At 37.9% G+C, this 27,654-nt stretch overlaps 1 protein-coding gene across 1 annotated transcript in view; it reads right to left on the bottom strand.

Moving 5' to 3' along the window:
* Positions 1 to 6,857: 6,857 nt before the first annotated feature.
* CCDC93 (coiled-coil domain containing 93) overlaps positions 6,858 to 27,654 on the bottom strand; it is a 52,043-nt gene continuing 31,246 nt past the window's right edge. Inside the window, exons 13-23 of the mRNA XM_062606309.1 lie at positions 24,821 to 24,883; positions 24,579 to 24,652; positions 23,958 to 24,039; positions 22,572 to 22,643; positions 21,372 to 21,443; positions 21,001 to 21,109; positions 17,779 to 17,861; positions 14,637 to 14,674; positions 13,149 to 13,233; positions 8,623 to 8,736; positions 6,858 to 7,164 (exon numbers count right to left, since the gene is read on the bottom strand). Of these exons, the coding sequence (XP_062462293.1) occupies positions 7,111 to 7,164; positions 8,623 to 8,736; positions 13,149 to 13,233; positions 14,637 to 14,674; positions 17,779 to 17,861; positions 21,001 to 21,109; positions 21,372 to 21,443; positions 22,572 to 22,643; positions 23,958 to 24,039; positions 24,579 to 24,652; positions 24,821 to 24,883 (846 nt within the window). The 3' untranslated portion in view covers positions 6,858 to 7,110. The remainder of the gene's footprint in view (positions 7,165 to 8,622; positions 8,737 to 13,148; positions 13,234 to 14,636; positions 14,675 to 17,778; positions 17,862 to 21,000; positions 21,110 to 21,371; positions 21,444 to 22,571; positions 22,644 to 23,957; positions 24,040 to 24,578; positions 24,653 to 24,820; positions 24,884 to 27,654) is intronic.

The raw sequence follows: 27,654 nt of genomic DNA on the forward strand, positions 1-27,654 counted from the left end.
TGTACTTCACACTCTGCTGTGCGTGTGCAGCCACAGCCACCTGTGCATCTTAGGTCCTTGCAGAGGATGTTTCTTTCAATTTCCATGGAAATTGAGAAATTTCAATAACAGGATTTCAAATGTTAGATAGTGGATCAGACTTTTAAATTTCAACTTAAATAACTTCTTCCCTTTTAAATCCCTATTTCCCTATATATTAGGGAAACAGCTACAGTTCAAACTACTGGTTGGAGGCTTAATTAAACTGGAAGACACATATATAGGAGTTTAGAAGTTAGTAAAACCTGCAGGCCTTCTTCAGAACCATTAACGAATTTTTCAAGTGAATTGGATTTTTCATGCAAGCAGACATGTCCCCAAAAGCCTAAAAATCCAAATGGATGACAGGGAAGGAGAAAATGAAGTCATCTTAAACTTGTTCTTGAAAAGCACACAAATCTCCTGCACGTGGCCACTCCTGAAGTTTCCAATAATTATGCTTTGGCCAAATTTTAGTGTGTGTACCCCATCTGCCTGGCAAGACTTGCATGCAAACCTCATACCATTCCTACTGTACTGTAGTTAAGGCCCATCACATTCTGTGCATGCAGCAGCATTGATACTTCTTCCAACTATACATGCCAGCTGACTGGAGGAACCCTTCCAAGAAGGGACAGAGATTTTGAAGGCAGATTTTACCATGGCTTGACATCTGGGACTTGAGAAAACACCATAAAGCCAGAAGGCTGCTATGCACTTTGGTGTAGCTCCATGCTTACACTGGTGTTAACAGAAATGCTGAAGGTGCAGCAGGGCTGTCTCCAGCTACCTTCAAAACTGGTAGAAGGGCTACTGATCTAAATCTCCACCTCCACAAAGATTAATTTAGCTTCTTTAGGAGGTGAATCTGAGCCTCTGTAATTTTACTGTGAGAAGTTCTCAATATAACTAGTTCAGTGCTCTGCCCACCCAAGCATCTGTGACAGCAGGGAGTTGTTACAGAATGACAGGCTTCCCCTAAAAGCAGCCTGGCTTCCTGCTCACCCAGAGGTGACAAGAAGCAAGCAGAGCTTTCATTTCACTACAGCTCTTAACAAAATCTGCTTCCCACGCTGACTCTGTGCATGTCTGCATTTAGAAGAGTGGCGGCATATTCAGGATTTAAAATCCTGGGTTTTAATCACATGGAGTCCGAGCTTAGTATGGGGACTATGGCTTAACCTGCTGGTTGCTGGCTCCTGCTAAAAGCCAGAAAAGGCATTACCATGCTCAGCCTCCTGCACCGAGAGCATGGAGATCCACCTGTGGATTTGTGCCAAACCCGTAACTTGGTGAGATGGGAGCATTAACTGTTGCGTAGTTGTCAACCTTGATTAAAAAAAAGTTGGAACTGTAGATAATTTTCTGCCTCCATTGGTACTTTATTTCCATAATTACTCTTATTAAAGCATCCAACTTTAACTGAGAAAAAAAGAGGAAAGAGAAAAATCAAGCACACAAGCATTCCTCTCTTTGGCAGTTCAAGCATTAGTTTAGGACTTACATTCTCACCTTGTTTTGCTTGGCTTCAAGACAGACTAAGGAAAACATAAAAAATACAACTCATGTTAACTAAGAGAGATGATACAGTATCCTGAATATCTAAAAAAAAAATTAGATATTCTAAAGAATCATGGTTTGCCAGTGCTTAGATGTACAGTCATTTATTTCCTCAAATAGAAGTTGCCAGTCTGGACTACACCAGTCATTTCTGCTTGCAAGCAGCGAGCTAGAAGTTTAAATTTTATTTCCTAACACTGAATTTACTCCTAGAAAGACTCACTGGAGACCTCTGCTCAGCAGAAAAAGCACTGCTATATCCTGCAACAAGGCTCTGAGAACCCTGCAGTTATATGAAAGGCCTCATTTGCAATCCACAGATAGTGCAGAAATCAAAGAGCTTTGGAAGATGAATGTGAGCAGAAAATGCTAACTCTCTAAGAGACCAACATCCATGCTATGCTTCCACAGTGAAAGAAGCTCTTCAAGTAATTATTTATTATTGTACCCAGGAGTTCCTCATCTTTCAATCAGACTTAGGCATCTCCTAAATAGCTGGTTTTACATGAGAATTCCCAAGCCCTTCCTACATGAAGACTGATGCAAAACAATGAAGGGCTTGGTCCCAAGAGTAGATACTAGCAAACCCCTGTGAGGATCACCTCACAAGCTACTGTACACCACAGTCACCAAGACACCATATATTGGGAGCAGCTGATTACAGGAATTTGCTGCTGGGTGGGAAGCAGCCACCTACAATGCCTGAACTGCTGGGTAAAGAGGCACAATGCCTGTGCTTGGAGCTCCAGGGACCAGAGCCTGGGGAACTCCAATGCCAACTGGCTGAGTTGTCAGAAGCTACAGCCATGGCTGTACAGATGCTGTAAATAAACAGGCTTCTTCTGTTCATCATTTTTTTTAGATAAAAAGACCATCCTAAGAGTCTATCATTCATCCCCGAAATGGGTGAGATTTGTGTATCACCTTGTACATGTGTTCTACTTACATGCCGAATTTAGCAAAGCTGGCTCTAAGGAGGTGGATGTACCAGCAAAGCATGATACTCCAGCTCTCTGTTCCGCCTAAGTACCAGCAGCTACACAAACTGGGACCTAAAAGAAGTAATGCACTTTTTCTCCTGCAAGTAATTTTATTTTTCTAAAGAAATTTCAGTAAAGTTTTACTTCGTCCTATATGGCTGGATATACCTGTGCCACAGTGTCTCCAGAGAATAAAGAGTACAGCGTGTTATTTGGCCACACAGTAAAATGCTTTTGCATGGCGTACGTTTCTCCCCCATCAAACACTACACAGTAGGGTCACACTTCAGTAAGTAGATTTTCAAGGAAATAAAGATGAAAAAGGGAAGAACCCTTAAAGAAAATATTGGTCACATTTTAATTTGCTTTCAAATATTTTCTTTTATTCAGAACAGCAATGACTTGGAGCAATACTCAATTTGTTTTAATATACTGTGAGAAAAAGATTGTCTGCTTTGTCATGCTTGGGTTAGGTGTGTGTCACTGATTTCCTGCTCAGAAGGTATTTTACAAGTGTGCTTGTGGAACTGCATATAAAGAAAGGTGTCACAGTCTAAAAGGTAAGTGTATGCCTTAAGTTCAGAGACTCTCAGCATCTGGAGAGCAGCCTTACTTTATACAGCAGTCTATTCAAGCGTATCAAAATCATTAACTGAAATGCAAATTAAAGCTCTTAGCAGGCTCTATCAAATAATAATAATAAAAAAGCTTTTACTACAACTCCTGTAGATGTTATTTTACAAAGCTTGGTAACACCAAATGAATTCAGGGCAAGATCTTTCTCTTTAAGCAGTCACAAGAAATGCAGCAATACTGAGGTAACATTCTGAGAAATTCTTTGCTCCTCCCTTGCAGAATAAAGACAGATCCTGCTTGCTCTAGGTTTGTATAGTCCTTTGCACACTAGGCCCACAGGTACATCCACACTCCCAGATTCTAGTGCTTCAGCTGCACAGCTCCAGTTACCAAACTGGCATTAAAAATGCTTTTAATTTTGTAGATCAAAAACCTAATGTAATAACTATGCAAAAAGACTTAGAATCTCCAGCAAAGGTATGGTTTGCATTGCAGCTTTCTGACTTAAATGAAGATAACCACTTTAAAGCACTACCCTCCCTTCTTTGAGAACTCTGCTTAGAAGTTACCTCCTGAAACTGCCCTTCACCTCAACAAAGAGCTGTCATCATTTCATTGAAAGCCAAAACTAACTCAGTTGTTTCTGTTTTTCAGGATTGCCAAGTTTATAGCATCTGAGCATCTTGGATAAAGTTCCCAAAACCCACCTTCCCCAGATAACCATAGCATGATGTGTACTTGTTCCTCCACACTACAACTGATGGGGGACAGCCTGATCCAGCAGTTAAACCTAACAGGCATCAAATGACACATGAGGAGGAACGAAGCTGGCTGTTAGCAGAAGTGTCTCTTTCATTCTGGTACCACAGGTACCAGAAGAAAGGGCACCACGCCCCTACTCCCCAAGTCTGTGACAGAGGGCAAGGAACAGCTGATGTAACTTTTTCGTACTTCTCCAGCCTCTTTCCCTTCATTTTCACAGTGGGGTCTGAGCAGAGGTAGCATCTGTCTGCCCTGGATTTCCACCTATTGTAGAAAGAAATTGACTTGTTCCAGTAAGTTATCATCTGGACTCTGATTTATTTTCTATGAAGAGTATTACCTGGATCTTCACAAATCCCAGATTTGTATCTTAGTCAAAATCACTAGCTCCCAGCCAAAGCAATGGATCCAATGGGTAGAGAAACTGCCAGCATTATATTTTTAAGCAACTGACCTGGGCACTTCTCATTATGTATGTTAATATCAATGTACGTGGTGCTGAACTATGCCACCTCCTGGTTTTTCAAATCCTATCCCGGTCAGTTCCCTTGACAGAATAACAAACAGTAAAAGAAGGTCATTGGCAGCATATCCTCCATCCACTTTATGTGGGCTAAGGGACCTAAAATACTGAGTAACAATTATAAAAGATACTATACTGAAACATCTGAAAATAATGCTCAGTTGCAAAAGAATTTTCACCAACCAAGATTTCCCTCCATCTATTCTGTTTCACTCGAGCAGCAGGCAGCCTGATTCTCTTTTTCTTCCAAAATGATCACTTTCCTAACATACCTTCTAATACCAAGGTTAGTCCATCTATTTAAAGCAAGTATAAATCAAAACATTGTCTCAGGAAAAAAGGTATTATTAAAATTTGCACGAAGAAAATCACACACTTCAGAAGATATATGGGAAAGATCCTATTAGGTCACTCCTAAAGCTGACAGACATACATATAGAGAAATGAGTGTTCCTTATCTTGTGAAGCAGACCTGGGCTAACCCTCATCCATCCGTGTCGGTATTTCATGTTCAAGTTTCCAGGGTACTATGTTTCTAGCAGGTAAGGATAAAGTTTACTATTATACTGAACAAATAATCACACCATTTATTCTACAGATTCTTTAGTTACTCTACCTAGGAGATTCTGCTTGATACTACAGCAACTTTGATTAAAATAATCCCAAATTGATATGCACATTCAAGTTATTTAAGTGCCTGGTATACAAATACATCATAGCTTGAATTCACAAACAAGTTATATTGGTGCCAAAATTAAATTATTCAATTTACAAATTAGAATGAGAATTACAGTTTGTATAGAGGGCAAAGTTTGTAGACAGAAATAATGTCTCCTAATATCAAAGCTGACTACAGAAAATCTGCAAGTAGCACTCAGTGCAAATGTCCCTCTTTGGAGGAACTCTGAATGTAATTTTTTTCCTTCTTTGAAGGTGCTTGGCATTTAATTTTGACTTCACTATTTCAGTAACTCTAGGAAGACTGACTTTTTGAATAAAGATATCCAGTCACTAACTGATGTGGGGGAGCAAGGTACAAGCTGGATCAGTAGAAAGGTTTTCTTTCTTTGTACTGAAGGACCAGGAAAAGTGTTTCAGAATGCCACAAAACCATGGTCTCGTTTATGAGATGGTTGAACCTAGCTGACCACAGTTCCGGTAGCTCACTGCATCCTACCTGCACAGAACAATCTCCTTATGCAAGGTTTAACAAATGTCCATGCTTCTCCATTTTCAATGCCGCAGAGTTTACATACATTCATGTGCTAATACCAAACCTTCTGCTGTATTCAGGAATGGAACCAGGTGTTGCAGTGTGATGAGCTTGTCCAGTCTCCACTGAGAATACTGTATCTTTAAGCAGATAATTACAGAAGACAAATAAAACATTCCAGGGACCTCCTTTGGTAGTTTGTGCCAAATATCAGAACATCAAGCTTACCAAGGAGAAAAAAAAAATGTTAACAATTCCATGGACACATGAAAACATCCTTATGAGTGAATGTTGACACAATTAATCTTTCAATGTGCTTCTAATTAGAAAGCATGTTAAGGCTTCCAAAGCAACTTCCACCTTAAAAATACAATAGCAGAAGGTCACTGGATTCCAAACATTCTTTATTTTATATTTGCTGCCATAGAAAGCAACCAAACAGCACTGTTATCAGTGTTACTGGTGAAAAAGAACATGGGGCTTCTTTCTCCTGAAGATGTGATCTACGTTAAGAAGTCAGTCCAAAATCCTGATATTAAGTACAAAAAGCAACTGCTTGAATTATAAAATACTGTATATACAGATATAAAAATGTTTCAGAAAGTGTTCCACAAAGTTTCTAAACTTTCAAGAGCAAATCTTCAGCAGGGTAAATAGGTTGTTGTCTTCAAAGATGAAAGTTCATGGGAGCAGAAGGTCTGAATCTTTTTCTTCCTATATGACAGATGACACAGGCTCTGATTTTATCCCAGCCAGACATAAAATGATAATCCTAGTGATTAAGGTGTTTTTTCCTGGAGCTATTAATTTAACAAGTACACTCTCTCTCTATAAAAATGAAATTTCAAAGAAATTTATACAACAGCTAAACTTTATAAAAATATAGATCTATAATTTTACACCAGGAATTATGCAAGGCAAATTTCCATTTTTTAGAAATTATTTTTTATCCCTTGGAATCTTATCTATGGCTAGAGTGTAAACTAAAACAATGTGAAGTCATTAGCTGGTGAAGAAAGTTTCAAGAATCCCATTTTGTAGCATTTTTTTAGCCAAAATTAACAAATCGCTGCACTCTGCAGGGCTCAGCTTCTTGGTACTGGATATATTACACAGTATATATCTATTTATTCCAGAATCTTGACCCAAGTAAAATACATCTCCATTGTTCTTACTGGAGGAAAAAAAAAACAACCCAAACCCAAATAAATAAAATTAGACAATATTTCTGTTTTGCTGTACTGCGTTAACTCTTTACTGTGCAGTGGAGGCAATAACAAAGAATACAGCCAGTGATGAAGGAATGTAAAACTGAATACATACTGGAAAAAAAAAAAAACACCACTTTTATAGCTGTGTGTATATATATTTTTTATATATATATCTATATATATCTACATTGCAGTTATAACTGTCACCTCACAAAAGAGATTCAATGGACTGAACAATCATCTAGAAACTTCACCAGCTGAAGTTCTTCAGGAAGAACTGGCTTTCAGCTTGGACAGCAGTATTTCATTCTTACGGCATTCCTGTTAACAGAAATCAAGCAGATAAGGTGGCAGTCGCTCTTTATTAGATACGTCTTCACATCAGCAAAACTAAACCCTTTTATTTTGAGTGATCTCCAAGTAGTCTGGAGTGAGTGATGAGCTGAAAATAATTCTGATTCATCCATAATGGTATTCAAATGGTAATATTCATTAAACTTTCATTCATTAAACATTTATTAGACATTCAAGCCAAAAGGAATGCTACTTTTCCATTCATCTGAAGCTTACAGAACCATAGAATGGTTTGGGTTGGAAGGGACCTTAAAGACCATCTAGTTCCAAACCCCTGCCATGGGCACAGACACCTTCCAGTAGACCAGGCTGCTCAAAGCCCTGTCCAGCCTGGCCTTGAGCACTGCCAGGGATGGGGCAGCCACAGGTTCTCTGGACAACCTGTGCCAGGGCCTCACCACCCTCATGGTAAAGTTGTTACAAGCAACTACAGCAAATCAAATACATCTGAAACCAAGATTACTTTTAGCTGACCTGGAACATCACAAGACAGTTTGCAAAAACGTCAGTGTTAAGGGCACAATTCTGGGTCAAGAAATATATTTACATAGTACATGCCACCTGGTTTCAATACCACAACCGCAATTTCATTTATTTTTAAGGATAGCAAGGTTGAGTAGAAGTTACTTCACAAGGCAGCAGAAGAAAAACCAATTACTAAAAAAAAAATAAGAAAAAAAAAAACACAACCAACCAACCAACAAAAAAAAAAAAAACAAAAATCCACCTAACTTCTGCAACTACAATGTAAAATTCTGTATGTCAGAAAAGCTGAATATTAGCTGAACAGTACCTATGCCCTAGAGTGTATCATCCAAAACAGGAAGGAACTGTCTCAGCACAAAGCAGGACAAATGACAGGAAGATGTTTTTCCTCAAAAAGCTGAAGCCAAATGACTGTTTTGCTTGGCAGCACTACTTTGTCATTCATTATCATGGAGACAATAATTAAGAGAAACACATTATGATTAAAAGCTTGGAAAAGGCTAAATTAACAAAGTGTTAAACATGGCTTTCACAGTGGTTAGAAAACAAGGCCAATTCCTAAAGGCATTTATAACCACTGAGACTCTGGATTCCCTCCCTTATTCACATGCATTTCCACAACCCTCTTTGCTCCAATACCTAACTGCCCGTAGATCTTCAAGAGATTCCATTTGGAAACCTAAATATACAGCTTACTTTATAACAAATGTTCCTTCCCCTGTAACATGGAGGAGTAGGCTAATCTATCAATGAAAAAAAGAATTTCCAGAATCAAATTCAAGAGTCCAAGAAGGATGTGGAGATAACCACCAAGAGGCATCGTGAACATGGTGCAGTAAGCATCGTATCAGGGAATCTTGTGCATATATTAATGCACAAGTCAAGCCAAAAATGGGTCACTGAACACTTGACAGTTTACTTTAGCAAAAATGTTCTTACCTCTTTAAATTCTTTCACTGTTTTAAAGTAAAGCCTCTGTTTCTCTAGAAGCTCTAAATATTCATCATTCAATTGGTCTCTTCGCATTTTGTTTTCTTGTTTCTTCTTTTCCATCTGTTGATACACAGGACAGGTAAGAGATCATTATATACATTGTATAAGGAATATACACACATATATATACTATATAAGGAACAATTATCTATGTTAGACAATGGGAGACAGATGCTTCATAAGTGATAACCCTGGCTTGTGCTTTAAATGGAATGAACATTTAGGCCAGCTTTTAAATTAAAAAGCTAACACTGAAGTCTCAGTACCAGTTGTACTAGTGGTAGTATTCACAGTTAAACTACAGCTCGCATCTCTGCAAGCCAGGAATCCTGCTCACTGAACAAGCCTATTGGCAACGATGACACAGCGAAATTATTAACAAAACCTCCGAAACAACACAATTAAAAATAAATAAATAAATAAATTCCTGATGCAACACAGATCTTGTTTTGGTTGTCTGTTAGTTGTATCAAACGGGGAGGGCAGGAGACATCTTTGCCTTCCTATGCAATGCTGTTCCTGCTCAAGACCCACACATAAGAAAACTCTTTTCTTTTTTCTGTGTGCCAAAGTTGTGACAAACACAACTTCAGTCCCTAAATGTGAAGGGGATTGGTTCTTATTCTAGAATAGACTGCCTTCTCTCGGGGATAGTTCTAATGAAGTTCTTCCATAACAGCATCACAGGCAAGTTTGGTGCTTGTCTGGAGAGTAAATTTTCCCTCCTTCCAGTCCTAAGGCACAAGCACATAAAAAAGAGCCCTGCTGTATTCCTCTCCCCAAAAATTATTTTTGCATACTCTGACAAGCTTTCACCTCCTAAATTTTGATAGGAAAAATGCAATTCTAAAACCTGCAAGAATTCCCTAAAGCCCAAACAAGCATGTAATTACACAGCACCAGAACTTGCTGCATTTCTAGATTTACACATCAACATTGATCTTATTGATATGGCTAAAAGAAATGAGCAGATCCCAAACTTTCTCTGCGTATGAACACTGCTGACAAGGTATGTCTACTTTACAAAGCCAGCTGCTGTCCAAAAGATATGTACTCTCTCCTAACATAACCTATCAGGGCCAGTATGTTTTTAAAGTTATGCTTGAGGAAGAAGCAGCATCACATGTGTTAATGCAGAAAAAGGTATTATCATGTGCATCCCATCCTTGAGGACGAGGCTAAAACCAACAGTGCTGGAACACCTAGGACCTAGATTTTGTTTACAGATAAGGCCCTATTACTATCCTTTGATAAATTGCTTCTTTTATGCATGACTATCACACCTCCCAACATACTCCTCATAAAGGAAACTGTCCTACTCTGTCCTCAGCAAGTCTTACGAGTATCTGTTATCACACTGACATGCTTGTTCACAAATTCCTTGTCCTTGGTAGCAAGTATGTTTGATTTCTCCTTAGCCCTCTATCCTGGGTTCAGCAGTAGCAGTCATTTTTCTCTTTCTCAGTACCTGGTGCAGCGCTGTGTTTTTGACTTTCAGCCTGGGAACAGCGCGGATAACACCAATGTTTTTAGTTGCTGCTCAGTAATGTTTACTCTGACCAAGGCCTTTCTGAGTCTCATGCTCTGCCAGGGAGGAGGGGAAGCCGGGAGGAAGCAGGGACAGGACACCTGACCCAAACTAACCACAGCATGTCATGCCCAGGATGTAAACTGCGGGCAGTTACCCAGAAGTTCTAGTTCACTGCTCAGTCGGGCTGGGTATCGGTTGGCAGATGGTGAGGTGTTGTATTCTCTTCCCTTGTTATTTCCTTTATCATTATTATTATTGGTGGCAGCAGCAGTGATTTGTGTTATACCTTAGTTACTGGACTGCTCTTATCTCAACCTGTGGGAGTTACATTCTTTCGATTCTTCCCCCCATCCCTTTGGGAGTTGGGGGGGCAAGGGGGGAGTGAGAGAGAGACTGCGTGGTTCTGAGTTACAGCTGGGCTTAAACTACAACAGCCTCTTTTATGATGCAATTACGTATTATGGGCTTTGCAAACTGAAATTTCAGGTAGAAGGTGTAAGGGTTTCAGAGCTGTACAGAAAACAAGGTGGATGTACTGTGAGCACTCTGAATGCACAGCAGATAAAAGTCGAATAGGTAGGACTAAACCATGATGGAGATGAATAACCCTTGCAGTGCACAACTAGCCTGTCTATTGAAAAAATCCTCCAACAGCCTAGGCGAAGAATAAGAAAACCATCCCTTCTGCTGTAGAGCTGTTCCCCAAGGAATCATGTGAATTGTTAACATTTTTTGAGCATCCGTTTGTTGTCAGTAATTTCACTGAGAAATCAACATCAGAAGGTAGTGAATGATTACCTACTCCATCACTAACAATTTTTTTTTTCCCCTCAATCGAGATAAGCTTAGCTTTTTCATTCAGCAAATGCTTTTCTCCATTAGCTGTCACTGCCACCTCCTGCTAACCCAAATACCTGCACCTAGGAATGAAATGTCACTTTTGACCTCTCACAATATGCCAGTGGCTAAACTGCCAGTGCAGGAATGAGGCACAAGTGAAGTGAGCTGCCACAGCTTTCAGCAACCATCAGAGATGCTGAAATTGTATTCCCCACCCCCCCCAAATAATGAGCCATCCGACATGATAGCTCTCATTCATTTCCCTCTCCCTTATCTGTACAAGCAGATTTCTTATTTGATATATTAATATATTTGAGAATATATTAAGAGAGTCCAGAATGATTGCATGGACTTGAAAAGATTGAAGAGTTCAACTGCAAGAACATGAAGTCAGTCACAGCAGACCTCTCAGTCTGCTGTCACTCCTTACACTTGCTTGGCTGTTATACATTTCTCTGCATGTAACGAAGACAAGACAGAAGACAAAATACTGGACAGTTTCAATTTGGAGCAGCTGCTTGCTGCAGCCATTAAAATAACGTCATTCTTCCAAAACAAAGATGTATAAGCATCTGACAGTGAAGCTCATCTTCACTAGTCAGAACTGCACCGTTCTATTTTCATAATCTCAGTTTGATGCCAAGCCAGTCATTACGTTAACAGCACTGAAGATAGAAAGATGATCCACACATACAACCACCAGTATCACTACCCTTTTTGCTGTCATTTTGTCCTCTCTGAAAATAAGAGGTCAAGCAAATAAAAATAATTCACTGCAAAAAAATGGCAATGAACTAGACACTTTTCAAACACAGCGGTCTATAGTGAACATCATATATTTTTAGAGTAGAGTTTATTAGTGCAAAAGCTTTATTAAAGCTTGAGCTGCACCCCATTCTATTTTTTTCTACATACAAATGCTTACCGTACTTGGTACCTGAAATTTTTGTTTAGCTGTTGAGATAAAACAGCCCAATACCTGTACAGACTGCACTTTCAGTACATACTCTATATTGATTCACAGTCTATCATACTTTCATTTGAACTCAAATAAAGAACAGCTATAATCCACTACCAAGAATCTTGTGGCTCTACAGAGAAAAGAAACTCAGACCCCTTTTATGTGACTTCGGAAAATATCAATATATTTGATTATGAAAATAAAAGAGTAAAACAACACAATCACAAAATCATAGAATAGTTTGTGTTGGAAGGGACCTTCAAAGATCATCTAGCCCAACCCCCTTGCAATGAGCAGGGACATCTTCAACTAGATCAGGTTGCCCAGAATCATACCCTCAAGTTAGTAACTATCATTACCAAGAAGTACTGAGCCAATTCATTGTATGCAAATAAGCCTGTGGACAGCTTTACTTGGAGCTGGACCTCATGCCTGCATTGCCCCAAGCAACAACACAAGTCCACTGAGGCTGTGCTTTTACAAAATAGCTCCCAAATGTTACCAAAGGCAGTTTTGCCATCTCTGAGTGAGCACTGGGCCTCTGCTCCCACACAAACACCTTTCACTTGCTATATGAACACCACACACATGCTAAGCCTTTTCTAAATCAGGTTAAAAACAATAAAAAACATAAAACCAACAACAACAATGAAAAACACACACCAAAAACCACCTGAGTGGATTCAACAAGGTGTCAGATGAGTGCTGCAACTGGCACAAAGCAAGCTGATGGCTGGGACTCTTGTGAGGTGCTGCTGACCCTCTTCAGCAGCAGCAAGCAGCTTCAATCAGCTCCACCTGCCTGGGGAACCATACCTGAGACACAGGTCTGACTGTCCCCATGAAATCCAAATGGAAGAATTCTCATTGACTTCAGTGACATTTCAAGCATCTAAATCACTACACTGACAATAATGAAGCTCCCTGTCAGGAGAGAAACGTTATGATACCTCTGCTCTATTCTAGTCAGTAACATTTTAGTGGTGAGAAGTTTCTTATGAATGTGAAAAGAAATACTACTTGTTATTTGCTTGCTTAATTTGCAGCTCTCATAATGGACTTCTCCATGCACAGGTATCCAAGAGGCTTTTCTGAAATAATTCCCAGGTTCTAGCATAGAAAGTGTGAAGAGTTTCTGACCTTCATTCGATTCTGTTTGATGCCTTCTACAATCTGCTCCATCTGCCGTAAAAACTGGTCCCGAGAACCAGAAGATGACATTGCTCTGGAGAGAAAAAAAACCAAAAAAGGTAACAACTGACAGGGATGTGGGACGTGTCTCACCTACAGTTGTCTTATGCATTTACCCATGTCCAAGAATTCACACCGCTTAGTGTTCTATGTAAAAATTTCATCTTTTTAATCACTGATTTTGGATAGCACTGCAGCTCTTCAGCTGGTATTAACTATCAAAGAGATGGAAAGGGAGATTTTAGAGCTCATCACAAGTCCTGTCAGTTCAAATCTGTTCCTTTCCCTCGTGTTGTACAGAAATAAATTGCTATTAGCTAACCAAAATCACAAGCTTTTAAAACCAGCTGTTGTGAATATTAAGGGGTGTAGAGGACTAGAAGATAGGGAAATATTCTAAAACAAAAAATACTTTCATGCCCTAACAGGGAAAGCCCAGAAGTAATTTTACTTGTAACATCTCTCAAACAGGCTAAAAATAATGAAAGAAAATACAATGCCCACATACCCACCCACCCAACAAAAAATCCAAACCCCAGGTGTCAATTACAGTATCTGTTTCTTCTGCCTGGACAGAATCAAAAGGATCTCATCACTGAGCAACACAGATCTACAATCCTTGCTGCAAAGCTCTGAAATACTTAATTCCCAGGTTTTCTTGTAATTAAAAGTTTTGCACATTACAATCAAGAAAAAAAAATTAAAATCAAAAATTCTGACTAAACACAGAAGGAAGCAGTTGGATAGAAGCAAGTAAAGAGATAATTACTCTGGGGAAAACAAAACAAAAAACCAAGCACCAACAAAAAAGAAGCTTAGAATTTCACAACAGAATTACAAAACGATGTAACAGGAAGATTTGTTTAAAACTATTAAATGGGCATCCCCTCCCCCATGACTCTCCCCAAAAATTCATACTGGATTTTTTTTTTAAGTCAAAATCCCCCAGAGAAAAATAAACAGTGGCTGCATTGCAGACTGATATTTGAGCTCAAACTTCCAAGGAAACCACAATTTTACCTAAAGACTTCACACTACATTAAAACCTTTAAATGCAGAATTAGTTTACAAGAAATATGTCTAAAAATATATCTGAGTCTAATGCTTTGTACGTAATGTAATATCCACAACTTCACAAATAGAGAAAAATACTTAGATTAATGCCAGGAAAATTACTAGCACATGATTTCTTTCCACAACTGCAACTGAAGAGACAGATATTAAAAACATATCTTGGCTATAAAAGTTAGGTAATTCCAAGTCCATGATTCCCCAAACGTTGGCTTAAACAGTATTAAGCTATATAGCTATTTTATAAACTAGTTTATAAAAACTTCTAACAAATTTTTTGTCTCTACAACTCATGCCCACTCCCATTTTTCCAAACCAGCCGTACGACTCATCGCAACTATCAAGAGAAAAAGAACCATTACTTACTGATGAAAGTTGTCATGAATAGAATTCAGTAAGTTAACCTGTGAATTAGAAGAAGAATTTGTCCTTTCTGGCATGACTTTTCATGGACAATAGAATGAAATTTAGTTAAAAAAATTGACTACATATATATTCCCCAGACAAGAAGACAGCTGTATGAAAATCACCATAAGGTTACTTTCAGCACAGAAACCACAAGACCATGTCAACCAAGACTCCCCATGTCACCCCACCAAACCACCACAACAAGGAGTAACTCCCCACTGCCCAAAAGTAACTCAAATTGTATTTAACAGTACTGAAGATGCTAGCTTTGAAGCTATTAGCAGCACAGCTGCGTCAAGAAGCTGCAACTTAGGTCATCAGCCTATAACATGAGGAAAAAAACCCAACAAACAAAAAAAACCTCAACAGAAAAAACCCCACAAACTTATTAGTGCTTGTGAGACTGGAACAGTGTCTCCACACACTACCCTAAAGACTCACCAAGTTCTGCAGGAACAGGAGGTGAATTCCTGCACTGCTTTCATTATGCTGATGAGTTTTACAGGTTTCCACAAACAGCCATGTATCATTAGTTACTTTCCTTATATGCATTTTACAGGCTGTTAAAAGACTAAATTCTAGCAAGTACAGAATGGCATTTTGCATACATGGCTTCTCTTATACTAACACTGCACTGAATCAAGACAGAAACAGAAATTTGTAACAGGCATAAGGTACATTTTGTTGGTCTCAGTATAAACTCACCGACCTAATTAAACTATAAGTACAATATGGAACCACCTTTGATTTTTTTTCTTGCTTTATCTATATTGCTGAGAGGACTAAAATTCACCAAGTAGCAATTAATGTGATTCTCTCTTGGCTTTGAATATTTCTTGCAAGTCCCCTGTGGTTAAACTTTCCAAGCAGTTTCTCCCTTTGATGAATATTTTAAAGTGTTCTGTACTAAACAAACCAGAGCTCTGCAATCAGAATAACTTGCTCCACTGCTATGGAAAGCTAAATTGATCTCTCTCAAATCAAAATCTCTCTTGCATCTGAATGAGACAGCAGTAAGCATGTGCATGGCAGAAACTGCAGTTCTTCCTGACCTTATCTTGACAAATTCCAACAGAAATTCTGAACAGACTCCAAAGCAGCCAAAATGCTTAAAAATTCATGTTACTTAGAAGAAATAAATTATTGCATGACTCATCAATATTTGCCAAGTCCACACCCCTGCCTCAAGATACTTCCAATAAGTATGTTTAAGAATATAGTTTATACAGCAAAAAATTTAAGTCATGAAAAGTAACACTGCACAGCTATTGCACAGTAAGAGTGCTGATGTGTTATATTAGACAGTAAGATCAGTATATAAACCCCAAGTCAAAGACATTATGAAAAAAAAGTTTAAAAGCATTTGAAAAAATTAATCACAAAATATGATTAAAATATGAAGCATACTCAAGAGACCTTTCATGTCAGAACTAACCTTTGTAGCCAAAATTTCACTGTGTAACAGTTGCTACTATTGTTATTTTAAAGCAATTATGCTCAGAGTATTTTATGAAAGGGTTGGGTTGGTTTGCGAGGAGAAAGGGGAAAAAAAAACAACCCACAAACCAACAACAAAACAAGACAAGAAAAAGCACAAGCATATTCCAGAAATCTCTGTGAGGCGCTCATGCCAAAGGTATCTTTTTTACATTACTAGACTATATTTACTTGCTGAAACCTTGTTCTAATATTGAAAACAAAACAAGGGAACTTCCACTATATTCTACATTTAAAAAAAGGTTGCATCAGAAGACATTCAGAAATCTCTCTTGTGACTGACATCATGCTAAAATACTCTTATTTGTCTTTTGAAACTATATTCATGTAAGTAAAGCCTGGAACTGGGGAAAACGCAAACACCCCCTACTCCCAAGACACTGAATTGTATTTGCAAGAATACTCCCAACTTATACAACAATTAAATATATCTGCTCTTTATTCTGTTCAGTTTTTTATGTGCCATTACAAGAACAATCTTTGTATGCTTTTTAAATTTGCAAGCTTGCCCTCAAAAAAAAAAAAAAAATCTGCATGAAACTAACCTCGGGGAGAAGTTAAAGAAAGATGAATTTAATAGCTGCTACTCAATGTAGTATTTTAAATCTGGTACATTGTTACCTGCAACTTGCTCTACTACGAATACATTTCACTATTTGGAATAAGAAAATAAAATCAATGAAAGACCACAGGAAAACAAAGCATGTGATAATCCTCTTACAGACTTAGGTAAGGCATTTGCTAGGACTCCTGGCAGCCATTATACAACCCACTCTTGCACAGGGATGAGACACTGGAACAGGTTGCCCAGAGAAGCTGTGGCTGCCCCATCCCTGGAAGCGTTCAAGGTCAGGTTGGATGGGGTCCCTAGCAACCTGGCTGAGTGGAAGGTGTCCCTGCATGAGGCAAGGGGGTTAGAACTAGATGATCGTTAAGGTCCCTTCCAACCCAAACCATTCTATGATTCTAAGTATCAAAACATTATATATCTTACAAGTAATGTCATAATTCTTAGTAAGCTCTGCTTGTCATTAAAAAAAAACACAAAAATCGAGATCACTTAATTAAGTCACCCCCCAAGAAGGGAGGAGAAAAAAAACAAACCTACATTGCTTTCATGGAAACTACTCTTCTGATCCCAATCCAGTAGAATCACCAGCAACTTCAGTGTAGTCAAGGCTCAGACCCTGAAAACTAACTCTGATGTTGCTGACAACAGCTGGAATTTGCTCTCCAAAAGCTACTGGCTTTTCACTGGTTCACAATAAGAGATATTGACCAAATAGACAAAAGAAAAAAAAAAAAAAAGAAGAGGGTAATTTGGTCCTGTAATACCAAGACAGAGATATTTGCTAATCAAATATTACTAATGTTTTGTGAATGCAGCGAGTAGTTTAAACATGCTGTTCTAATAGCACTTACTTTACAGCACAGACCATTTCCCCCTCAATGTCAGAAATATTCTTACAAGTGAGTTGTTTCATTTTTACTTAGACTGTTAACTCTGCTCTGCCACAATTGAATGTGGTGAAAGCCAAGTAGAAACTCCATCTCCTTCTCCACAGACTGAATATTTAGGAAACAGTGATTAACATTTTCTTACCTCCTTTTCCAAATATACTTTTTTATCATCCAGTGTATTATAAAGAGTAAAGAACTGCTTCGTTTCTTTGTGTGTTGCTGAGACTGCAAACAAAACAAAAAAAAAAAGGTAGAATAATAAAAGAGCATGAGGTGAAATGAAATCTGTAAAAATACTTTGTCAGCTTTACATAACATACTTTCCACTATCAATAATGACACACTTTAATACATCCTGGAAGGATATTCCCTCTGCATTTAAATCTCCAGCAGGGTTTGCAGCTATCAGATTTTATGAGAACACCACAGCTCAGTGTTTAAATTAAGCCTCAACTGCTGACAGAATATATGTTGGCGCTACCAGCTGTGCTTTCTTGACACTTGTCTGTTCACCCTTCTTTCATAAGCTTTACCCTTATAGCATACAGCCCGTCGTGCTGCCAACAGTTGCCCGTGCATAGCTTTTCCATTGTGGTGGAGAGGCACAGGCATAGGCTCAGCAGGGACAGATAGGAAACATAATCTGACAGCACTGTGTGGAAAAAAAGTGCATTCTATTATATATTTCAAGTTAATCATGTGCAAGATGCCCAAGAAAGCTCTTATGCTTTAAGGCCTTCTCTTCTTACAATTTAGAATTAATAATGCTTTCTTTTCAAATACTTTCTGGCTTAGGTGATTATAGCAGATGGTTGGTCAGAGCTTAGTGGGGAAGGTAAAGCTCCCTTTGGGCCTACAAGATGATGACCGATACTCAGATATGCAAAGTGTTCACCTATTTTTTGGTTCTTCAGTGCCTAAGGAGACCTAAAGTATTCATGATTCCCAAGGGAAGAGTTCAACAGAGAAGGAGAGTTGGCAAAAACTGTTATGGCTAATATATTAAGCACTGCGTAGAATCCTAAACCTGGAAAAAAGGTATGGGTTAAAAAAGATATACCTGAGTGAAACCATGCTTGTTACATTAAACTCTGAAGGATAACAAGTTCCCATCTTTAGATAAAACCTTTACTGAACTGATATGCTAGACTAAGCTTCTGAATGGAAGCATTTAGAGACAGCATGACCTCCCCTCCCACATCACATCATCACTGAACATACAAATTTTGTAAGAAATACCAACTTCTGATTTGAACAATTCTGTTCTCCAGCTGAAGCCCAACAGCAACCCACAGCTCAAAGCTGAATGTTTTAGTGACTGCTGCTTCTGCAGTAATGAGATGCTGGGAACCAAAGAGCTTTCTCACTGCTACAGTATGATTGTGACACATGTTCTACACATGCTGTAGCCTCAAGAAACATACTGAGTACTGGGAGCCTGAGAGCACTGAAGAATTCAGGGAAGCCTGGAATAGGCTGACAAATTAGTAAGGGCTGTTCAGCATTTTCCACACAGATTTTCCAAATGCTGAAATAAAGCTACTTTTTGAAGAACTGCATGAATACAAAGATCTCCAACAGGCTTACTTCTGGTGTGCTCTATTAGTTTGGTTTTTGCAGGACTGGAAGATACATTTCCCTAACCATTTCCTTCTTGCAGCTCTTCACTTTCTGGCAGCAGCTCTGGCAGTCACACATCTTTTGTGAGTGGATTCCACATACCAACTCAGCAGAAAACTAAGACTTCCACTGGGTTAGAAAGTTGTACCATTTCTTAGAGCCTTGCGGGCATACACCAGAGCCCACATAAGGTAAGACAGGCAAAGCAGGAAGAGGAAAAAGGAGCCATTTGGCTCACTGATTCTCTTGAAACCACAGCTTAATGTTCTCAAGGAAAGAGGTTCAGTTAGGTCAAAAACTAAGCACGAAATTCTAGTACAGAATCACAGAATCACTAAGACTGGAAGGAATTGCTGAAGCCTGCCAACACCCCTTAGATCAAAGTTCAAAAGTACCAGGTTTTGGCAACTCCAAATATCACTTGAATCTGGCTGAATGAAAAGCCTCTAAAAAATGCAATTCATAGGCAGACTTTCTAGAGGTTTTCAGATCATTTTCCAAAAGCTTAGCTTGCACAATGCAAGTTCCTGGCTACAACTGAGCAGTGTGCTATAAGTACACATATTTTGTACTATAGAAAACAAAGCCCCATAAAATTCAAAGCATCTTAGATCTACAAAGCTTCCTAATTCTCTTCAATCTTAATCTTTCTTTACTTCATATACAAATGAAGCCCCCATCTTCCAAGCAGGCAGATGCTCTGAGCATAGATTATTTGTCTGAAGTCACCTTGACATGACAGAGAAAACAATCTAGAGAAAATTTAATGCAAGACAAAGTTGTCTTTATAGTTGGACTTGAATAAATAAACTGCACATACATAAGAAGCAAAGTGGGGGGAAGGAAGTACTGGATTTGTACTCACTAAAGAAGTACATCTATTCCATGCACTGAATCAGGTAACACATGGAAGATACCACATGATTATGTCACCGGAGATGCTTCATCAGGGCAAAGGATTTGCATCAAAGTTAGATAAAAATTTCAGAACTGCTCAACCTTCAAGAGCTTGGTTCACACACACATTTAATAAGTGCAAAATATCTTTAGAACACTAGCTAGTTCTTCTTGATAGAAACTTATTTTAGCTTATGCTAATACAAAAGCTACATCAAATACAGACCACTAAATATACCGGTCTATTATCAACTTAATGGAGTAACTTCAAAATTTTATTCAGTTTGTATGTTCCATACCATCTTTGCACAGCAAGTGCACAGCATACACACACCTATGAAAAAATTCAACTGAGCACATTTACCGGGTTTGTAACATCTTATCATAAAAAAAGTTACAGACAATTTGTAGTCTAATCCTACCAAGATGTTGCAGGATATTTATTTTGACATAGTTTGCTTCAGAACCAGATATCTCATGTCAGTGAAAACAACGCAAGCAATCTAATGTTAAGAGCAATTCATTAAACACACCTCAAATTTACTGCAACCTCATTTGTACACGGTGAATTAAAGACTTTCTGAAAAAACATTATCCAAAATGACTGAACCCGTTGCAGACAAAATTTACTCCAGAGATCCTGTGCATCAAATTTCACGCTCAATAAAATTCTTCTAGCCAGTTTTTAAAACCTTGAAAATAGGGTATATAACATGAATATCAAAAGGTCCTTAAGAGATCACAAAGTTAGCAAGTGCTGTTGTTATGTGCTATATGCGTAAAAATGCAATTGCCCTCCTTTCAGGGCTTTAGCTTTCAGCAGAATGTTCCTGCTAGATATACATACCCTGACTGTAAAGTTCAATAAATCTCTTCTGATACTGTGTTAGCTCAGCTCGGCTGGGTACTTCATCAATCTTGCGCTGCAAAATGGCTATTTCTCTGTTTCTTCTTGCCTGAATAGAAAGTTAGGAGGGGAGAAAACAAAGCCTATTCTTGTTCTCTTCTTAAAATGGATGAAGCCCCCCCAGCAATATTTTGTTACTAAATAGTTAATTAAAAAAAGCATTGGCTGAGGCTCAATTTCTTTCGTAATTGATTTGTGAAAGAAAAAATTTAAAAAAAAAAGAAAAACCCCAACAAAAAGTAGTATTAGAAGTTACAAGGTAAGAAAATGTCAATAATTTTGTACAAGTAAATTTATGAAGAGTTACTCACCAGTAACAGACGGATCTTTTGGAGCTTATCTTTCTCAGTTTTGTACTGCTGTTCTATAATCTTATTCGGCTCCTAGAATTTAAGAACCCAAAACAATTGTGAATTACAGTAGCATGAGAGCTGCAGTGCAAAAACATGCAGACTGAGTTTATTTGCTGTATTTGTCCACTTCCCATTTAATGGCTCCCACAATAATGCCACCATTTGCTCTTATATTTTTTTTTAAACAATGATTCGTAATCTGCTTTAAAAACCCAACATCTTTTACTGTAAACAAGTGCATTTTGCTGGCTTTTAAGCCTTTGATATTTTAGTTGTTAAGGTTTGTCAATTTTTCCACTGTTTTACAACAGTCACGCTTTAAATTAAGATACATATTGGCACATTGCCCATACTCCTTGTCCAAATGTTTATGCTCTGATTCAGTAGGGGCGTTAAGGACAAACATGGTCTAGGCCATAATATAAACACTCTGACATGTATTGTAGATCTCTTGGATTGTGGACTTAAATTTTTAAACAAGAAAAAGATTATCTTTAAGACTTAGGTTTACATTTTTTTTATTCTGTGTTCAGAAGAACAGCATGAAAATCTGTTTTCTACCTATAACCTACCTCATCTCAGAGGCATTAATATATCAAATGTTTACACACTGAAAATACAAGTCATTCTAGCTTTTCCTTTCCTGTGCATTATTTGTTGGCATCAGGCTGGATGCACTTGTGTTAAAGCCTAACTTCTGACAGTTACTCATGGCATGCAATGTACTAAGCCACTGAAAACTTGTGTTTTCATCCTTCAAACAAATTCACATTTAAAAAAAAAATAAATAAAAAAAAATCAACCAAACCAAACACGCTTTCTGAGGAAGACTTTTTTGTCAGAGATATGCACTGCTCTTAACACAATATCCAGAGATTTTCTTCTCTGGTACTTTAATGAAGTTAAAGACACAAAAGCACCTCTAAGTTAGCCCATGGATTCTGCAAGAACAAAGAATACTACAGCTATTTTTGGTCTACTGTATTTCTATGATTATTAGCCTGAACTGTGGCTTTACCAGTGGGGAGTGAGGACAGAATTTTTCAGAGAATGCAACAGATACTTAAATGCTTACAAGAATGCCCTGAAAGGAAGCAGGGCCTGAATCAACATTTTAAAGCACAAATTGAAAATAAAAACTTACACACTTGTTATTACCTGTTCCTCCCCGTTTTCCACTGCCTCAGCTTTCAAATTCTCAATACTTTGTTGAAGTCTCTCCATTTCTTCCTTTAAAACAAGAAAAAAAAAAAAGTTGCTGTTAACTGAGACCTATCCTCTTAAAAGGGGAAAACAGGAAGCTTGACAACATATATCTCTAATGAGCTGACACATACTTTATATTTGAATTTAAGATTAAACAGCATTCCCTGCTTAAGGGTCAGGCATCCATTATTACTCATGATCTAAAACTGCTTTTATCAAACACAGGAACAGATTTATTTCTTAGCTGGATCTACTACATTTCCAAGTGAAACAACTAACGAGTGACATGGAAAAAGGAACTGAGGAAGCAAAGAAATATTACAGTAGAATTGGCATGACATGGGACTGCAACATACGGCATTTGTAAAAAATGAATGAACCTAAAGTCACTTGCAGGTTTCCATTACAAACTTGCAGTTTCCACTACAATTTTTTAGTACTTTCCAAAGCATTATGTATGGGAAAATAAGGTTCCTATGATCAGTCTATGCCTCTGGGCACTATTTCTTTTTACTTCTTTGCATTCTATTGAATCCCACCCACTATTGTTCAAATAGAAGAAAATGAAGACAATTCTCTCTGATCACGTTTCCAGGCAGTCCATAAACAGCAGTAAACAGGGCAGCAAAACATAGCAATTAAGTGGTAAAACTGAAATGTGCTCTGAAAACTGCAATAGTTTCATCTCAGTCTGGTCTCTTTTGGTGGGTTGCTCCAAAGCTCAGGGCCTTCACCAAGCCCTCCTCTTTGGCAGTCTACCTCTTCTCAGGTCACTCTTGGCTGCATTATCCAAGAAAAGACAACCTATTTCAGGTGTGAATAGCACAGGTGGGTATTTAGCACAGCCCAACCTCGAACTTAGATTTTAATGCTGTCAACCCACCCCAAGTTGCTCTCAGCAGGATGGTAACAGGAACAAGAAAAGCCACAGCTATGACCAGTATATGGCTGATGTCTATGTCCACGAACTGTCCTGTATTCAAAAATCCAGGCACAGCAGAACACTGAAGGCCACACTAATTCAGATGCCTTAGCACCCTCCCTTATACCTCCCTGCCTCAGGGTAGGGGATAAGTCCTGGTTAATCTGGTTCCATCCTCTTTGGACATCAGCCTTGTTGCAGATACGATATACTGCAGAACCGGGCAACTGTTCATAGTTCTGCTGCAAATCAAGCTGGTGGCAGAATTCAATGAAAACCTAGAACTACCAGTAAACGGGAGAAGGGGACAGGGACAGATGACAGACAGGGACACAGTAAGACAACAAGTCAGGAAGAAGTATAATACTTACTTCCAAAGTTTTAAATGAATCCTTACTTAAGAAACTAAAACTTACCCTACAATGTGCTTTGAACTCTTGCTCCTGGCTTTTTAGGCTTTCATTCATGGCCACCAGTGCTCGCAGACTCTGTAATATGCTAAATTTAAAGATCCAGTAAACCACATTAGATTTCAGTTTCTGATTTAAATAGATGGCAAACTAAAAGACTTTAGAACAAGCTTAGTTCTAAATAAATTTCCAATAAAACCTTGTAAATTAAAAACCCAAATATCAAAGACAAAATAAAAATGTAATATTACACTGAGCATTTTGACGGTTTTGCTGTGTTCTGGCCTCATTACTGTGGAAGTTTTGAGAGAGACTCCTGTTTAGTGTATGTGAGATGAAGCCTTCAAATATGAAGAAAATAAGTAGATGAGGCCTTCCTGATTTATCAACTGTGTCTCGGGTTCTTCTGCTTTAAACACCTACAATTGTTTTCAACTACAGATCAACACTTTTCATTTCAACTGAATACTATGGTAATATTTTACTCTCTTTGGAAAACAAGCTGGAAACGATTTCATTTCTAAATTGTAGTTATTTGTTTAGGTTGACAAAGCAAGAAACACTGAAAGATTAATTTTCAAACCATCAATTTTCAGAATTTCCAAGGTCACAAAGGAAGTAACTTACCTAGAATCTGCTTGGGATTCTATTGTTTCTAAGGCTGCCAATTCTTTGTCCAGCTTTTCACTGTAACTCTTAACCTAAGGGTTGCAATTAACAATAAATTGAAATACACTTCTAGACATTAAATGATTCATGGTACTTAGCTTTGTCAAATGTCTTCTCCATTTAATACATCCCTCTACACACAAAGCTTCTCAAAAATGATTCAGCTAGAATCAGTACACAGAAAAACAAAGAAAGATTACCTCTGTTAATGTCTTTTTTGCTTCAGTGCATTTTGCCTGCAGATCAGTACATTTAGCTTGCAACTATTATGAAAGAGAAAAAAAAAAAAAAAAAAAATCAACATGCTAATTACACCTGTAATGGAGAACACACTATTTGACCTGTTAATAACAGTTGCCTATTAAATAATAGGCTAACCATCAAATACACTGTCTTTTCTTATCATCTACCCTGAGAGCATTTGATTGCAAGAACTCTAACTGAATATTTAATTAATAACAGCAATCATTTTCAACCTGACCTTCTAGATGTCTGGATGCCAAAGGAATGACAACTTACTGGATAAAATCTCTGCTAAATCTCAATGTTATTTAGCCTGGTTACACTGGTCTAGTTTCATACCAGGCTAAGAAGATAGCCCCATTCTTTACTTCTCCAGATAAGTTAGGGTGATCTGAGACTTGCATAAAAGTGCCGTGGCACCATACCACAGATATGTCCATATAAATTAGGAAAGCTCATTGATGTTTTTCTTTTGTGTAACTATGGAAAGTCTAGTAAGAAGGCAGTTAGTAAAATGTCACTGTATATTTCACTTGTAAAATAACTTAGAGACCAGTTTTAGAAGATCCTTATGATTTAAACATCCTTATTTAAGATAACATTGCAAACAGTAACAATAAAAATGGGACATGGGTTAAAAGTGGAGCAGAAGTGCTACAAAGAAAGAAATGCACATTTAGCTTTCTGTTCCACTTCTTTTCATGCTGGGTTTAGTTTGCTGTTCACAACACAGAGATTTGACTCAACGCTCGTTACTTTCCATGTCTGAATTTATAAAAAGAGAGCTTTTTCGTATTTTTCACCAATAATTCAAAATGTAAATTTAAGCCTGCAGTTCATATCTCACAAAGCTTAAGGAACATTTTTTATAAGAACTCTTGCTGAAACTTACTGCAGCACTGAAGCCAGAACTTCACAATCATTTTTCAGGAGAGGTGTCTTGATTATCACTAAGTTCAAAAGCTGTCTTTGGCAAGTAATTAAAAAAAATAAAATAAAAACAAAAAACAAACCCAAAACCAAAACCCCACCCGGGAGTTTTTTACTTTACTAAAGTGATAAAAGGATTGTATTTGTCTTGTAGCTGTCAGTATTTCTTTTCACTTCTAAAACCACATAGCACTGAGACTGTTATGTAGTGGAAATAAGCAACACAGAATTAAAGGGCCCTCAACTACTAAACTGACAAATAGTATGATAACAGATTTGGAAATTATTTAACTTCTCCTGTGGATTGTGAAGTTTGCTTGGCTGCGAAAAGCAGATCTGTAATGAATTAAGGACTCTACCAATTTGTGTGGTTTATAACCATTTTTCCTCCCTACTCCAAATTGCTTTCTTCTTCTCAACAGTACAGAGAATGCAAGCAAATACGTACATTCATGTGTCTGGGAAACTGGCAGAGGAAATTACTTGCACCAGGCATGAAAATGTAACTCACTCAACATATATAGTTTGAGGCATATTCAGTATTACTAATATAGTAGCCACACTATGCTACAATTTCCGAGAATATAAGAGCCAAGTACTTCCAAAAAAAAAAAACAAAAGAAAAATGAAAATGAGAAAACCTTTTGAATATTTCAGAAGAGCTGCAAAAGCCACCCACAACTGCTAAGCACATTTACCAGCCTCTCCTACAGCTCAACTAGGCAAGAAAGATCAAGGAAACAGCATGGCTGGAGAACTATGCTAGTGAACATTTTCACTGTTTGAAACCTGAGCTATCTGTTCCAGTTTCCTAATGCTACTCTTACTACACAATTGTACCTAACTTGTCCACCCCACTGTTAAACTTCAGCTAACTGGCTCCAAGAACATGAGCTGTTCTCACAATGCAAGGGCTGGGGTGCAGTGTTCTAATACATGCATTCATTCAAACTGAGCATGCCTTCTGCTATGTCTACATACTGCCTGCAGACAAAATGTAGATGGATGTAAGCTGGTGGACACAACCAAAATCTGTAGAACTATACTAGAACATCCTTAAACCTGTGCCACCTTTTATAATGGGGCTGTGCTAAACCATTGCCATTCATGACAAACGAGGCTTATCTGGAACAGATTTGCAATCTGCTAGCTCAGAACAGATGCTGTGAGGGAGCCTTCATCTGTCTCCATTCTATAATATACACAGCACATCTGTATCTCCCTTCATATGTAGTTGCCTTATAGCCTTTTAAAAGAGTTGAAGTGTGACAGAAATGTACTGCAATGAGTTAGGATACAATGAACTTCATCCTCTTTTTCCCCACTTCTGAAATTGAAAGATCTCACACTGTAATTTGTGTTTCTACTTCAGGAAAAAAAAACCTCAAACCAAAATGGCAATTCACACAATTTAACTGTCTGTAAGCCCATGTTATGATTTTTGAAAGCCTGACACTTCAGCTTGCATTTAATGCTAGATATTGTCAATATTTTTTTACTAACAGTCATCATTTTGAAAAAAACAGTAAAGTTATGCTTGACATAAACAGACATGGAAAATTGATATTACCAAAGTGATAAAAGACTACAAACTAAAGTTTTAAAAAAGGTGTATTTAATTTCAGATCATAATATCATAATTATACTATACCATTATACGCTCTCATATTCCACTCTAGAATGGAGGGAATTGTGACAGACATGGTTTACATTCAACGTACAATAGAAATAATAATTATAGTGTTATTGACGAGGAAAATATGCTTTTCTTGAACAGATGGGGCATGCTAAAGGGCAACACAGAAATGCATCAGTTTAAAAATGAAACTAGTTCAGTGTGTTCCAAAAGAAATGCATTCTA

The sequence above is a fragment of the Pezoporus occidentalis genome, unplaced genomic scaffold (assembly GCF_034315485.1).
Source record: "Pezoporus occidentalis ecotype Australia unplaced genomic scaffold, CSIRO_AGI_Poc_V1 ctg12, whole genome shotgun sequence".
NCBI lineage: Eukaryota > Metazoa > Chordata > Aves > Psittaciformes > Psittacidae > Pezoporus > Pezoporus occidentalis.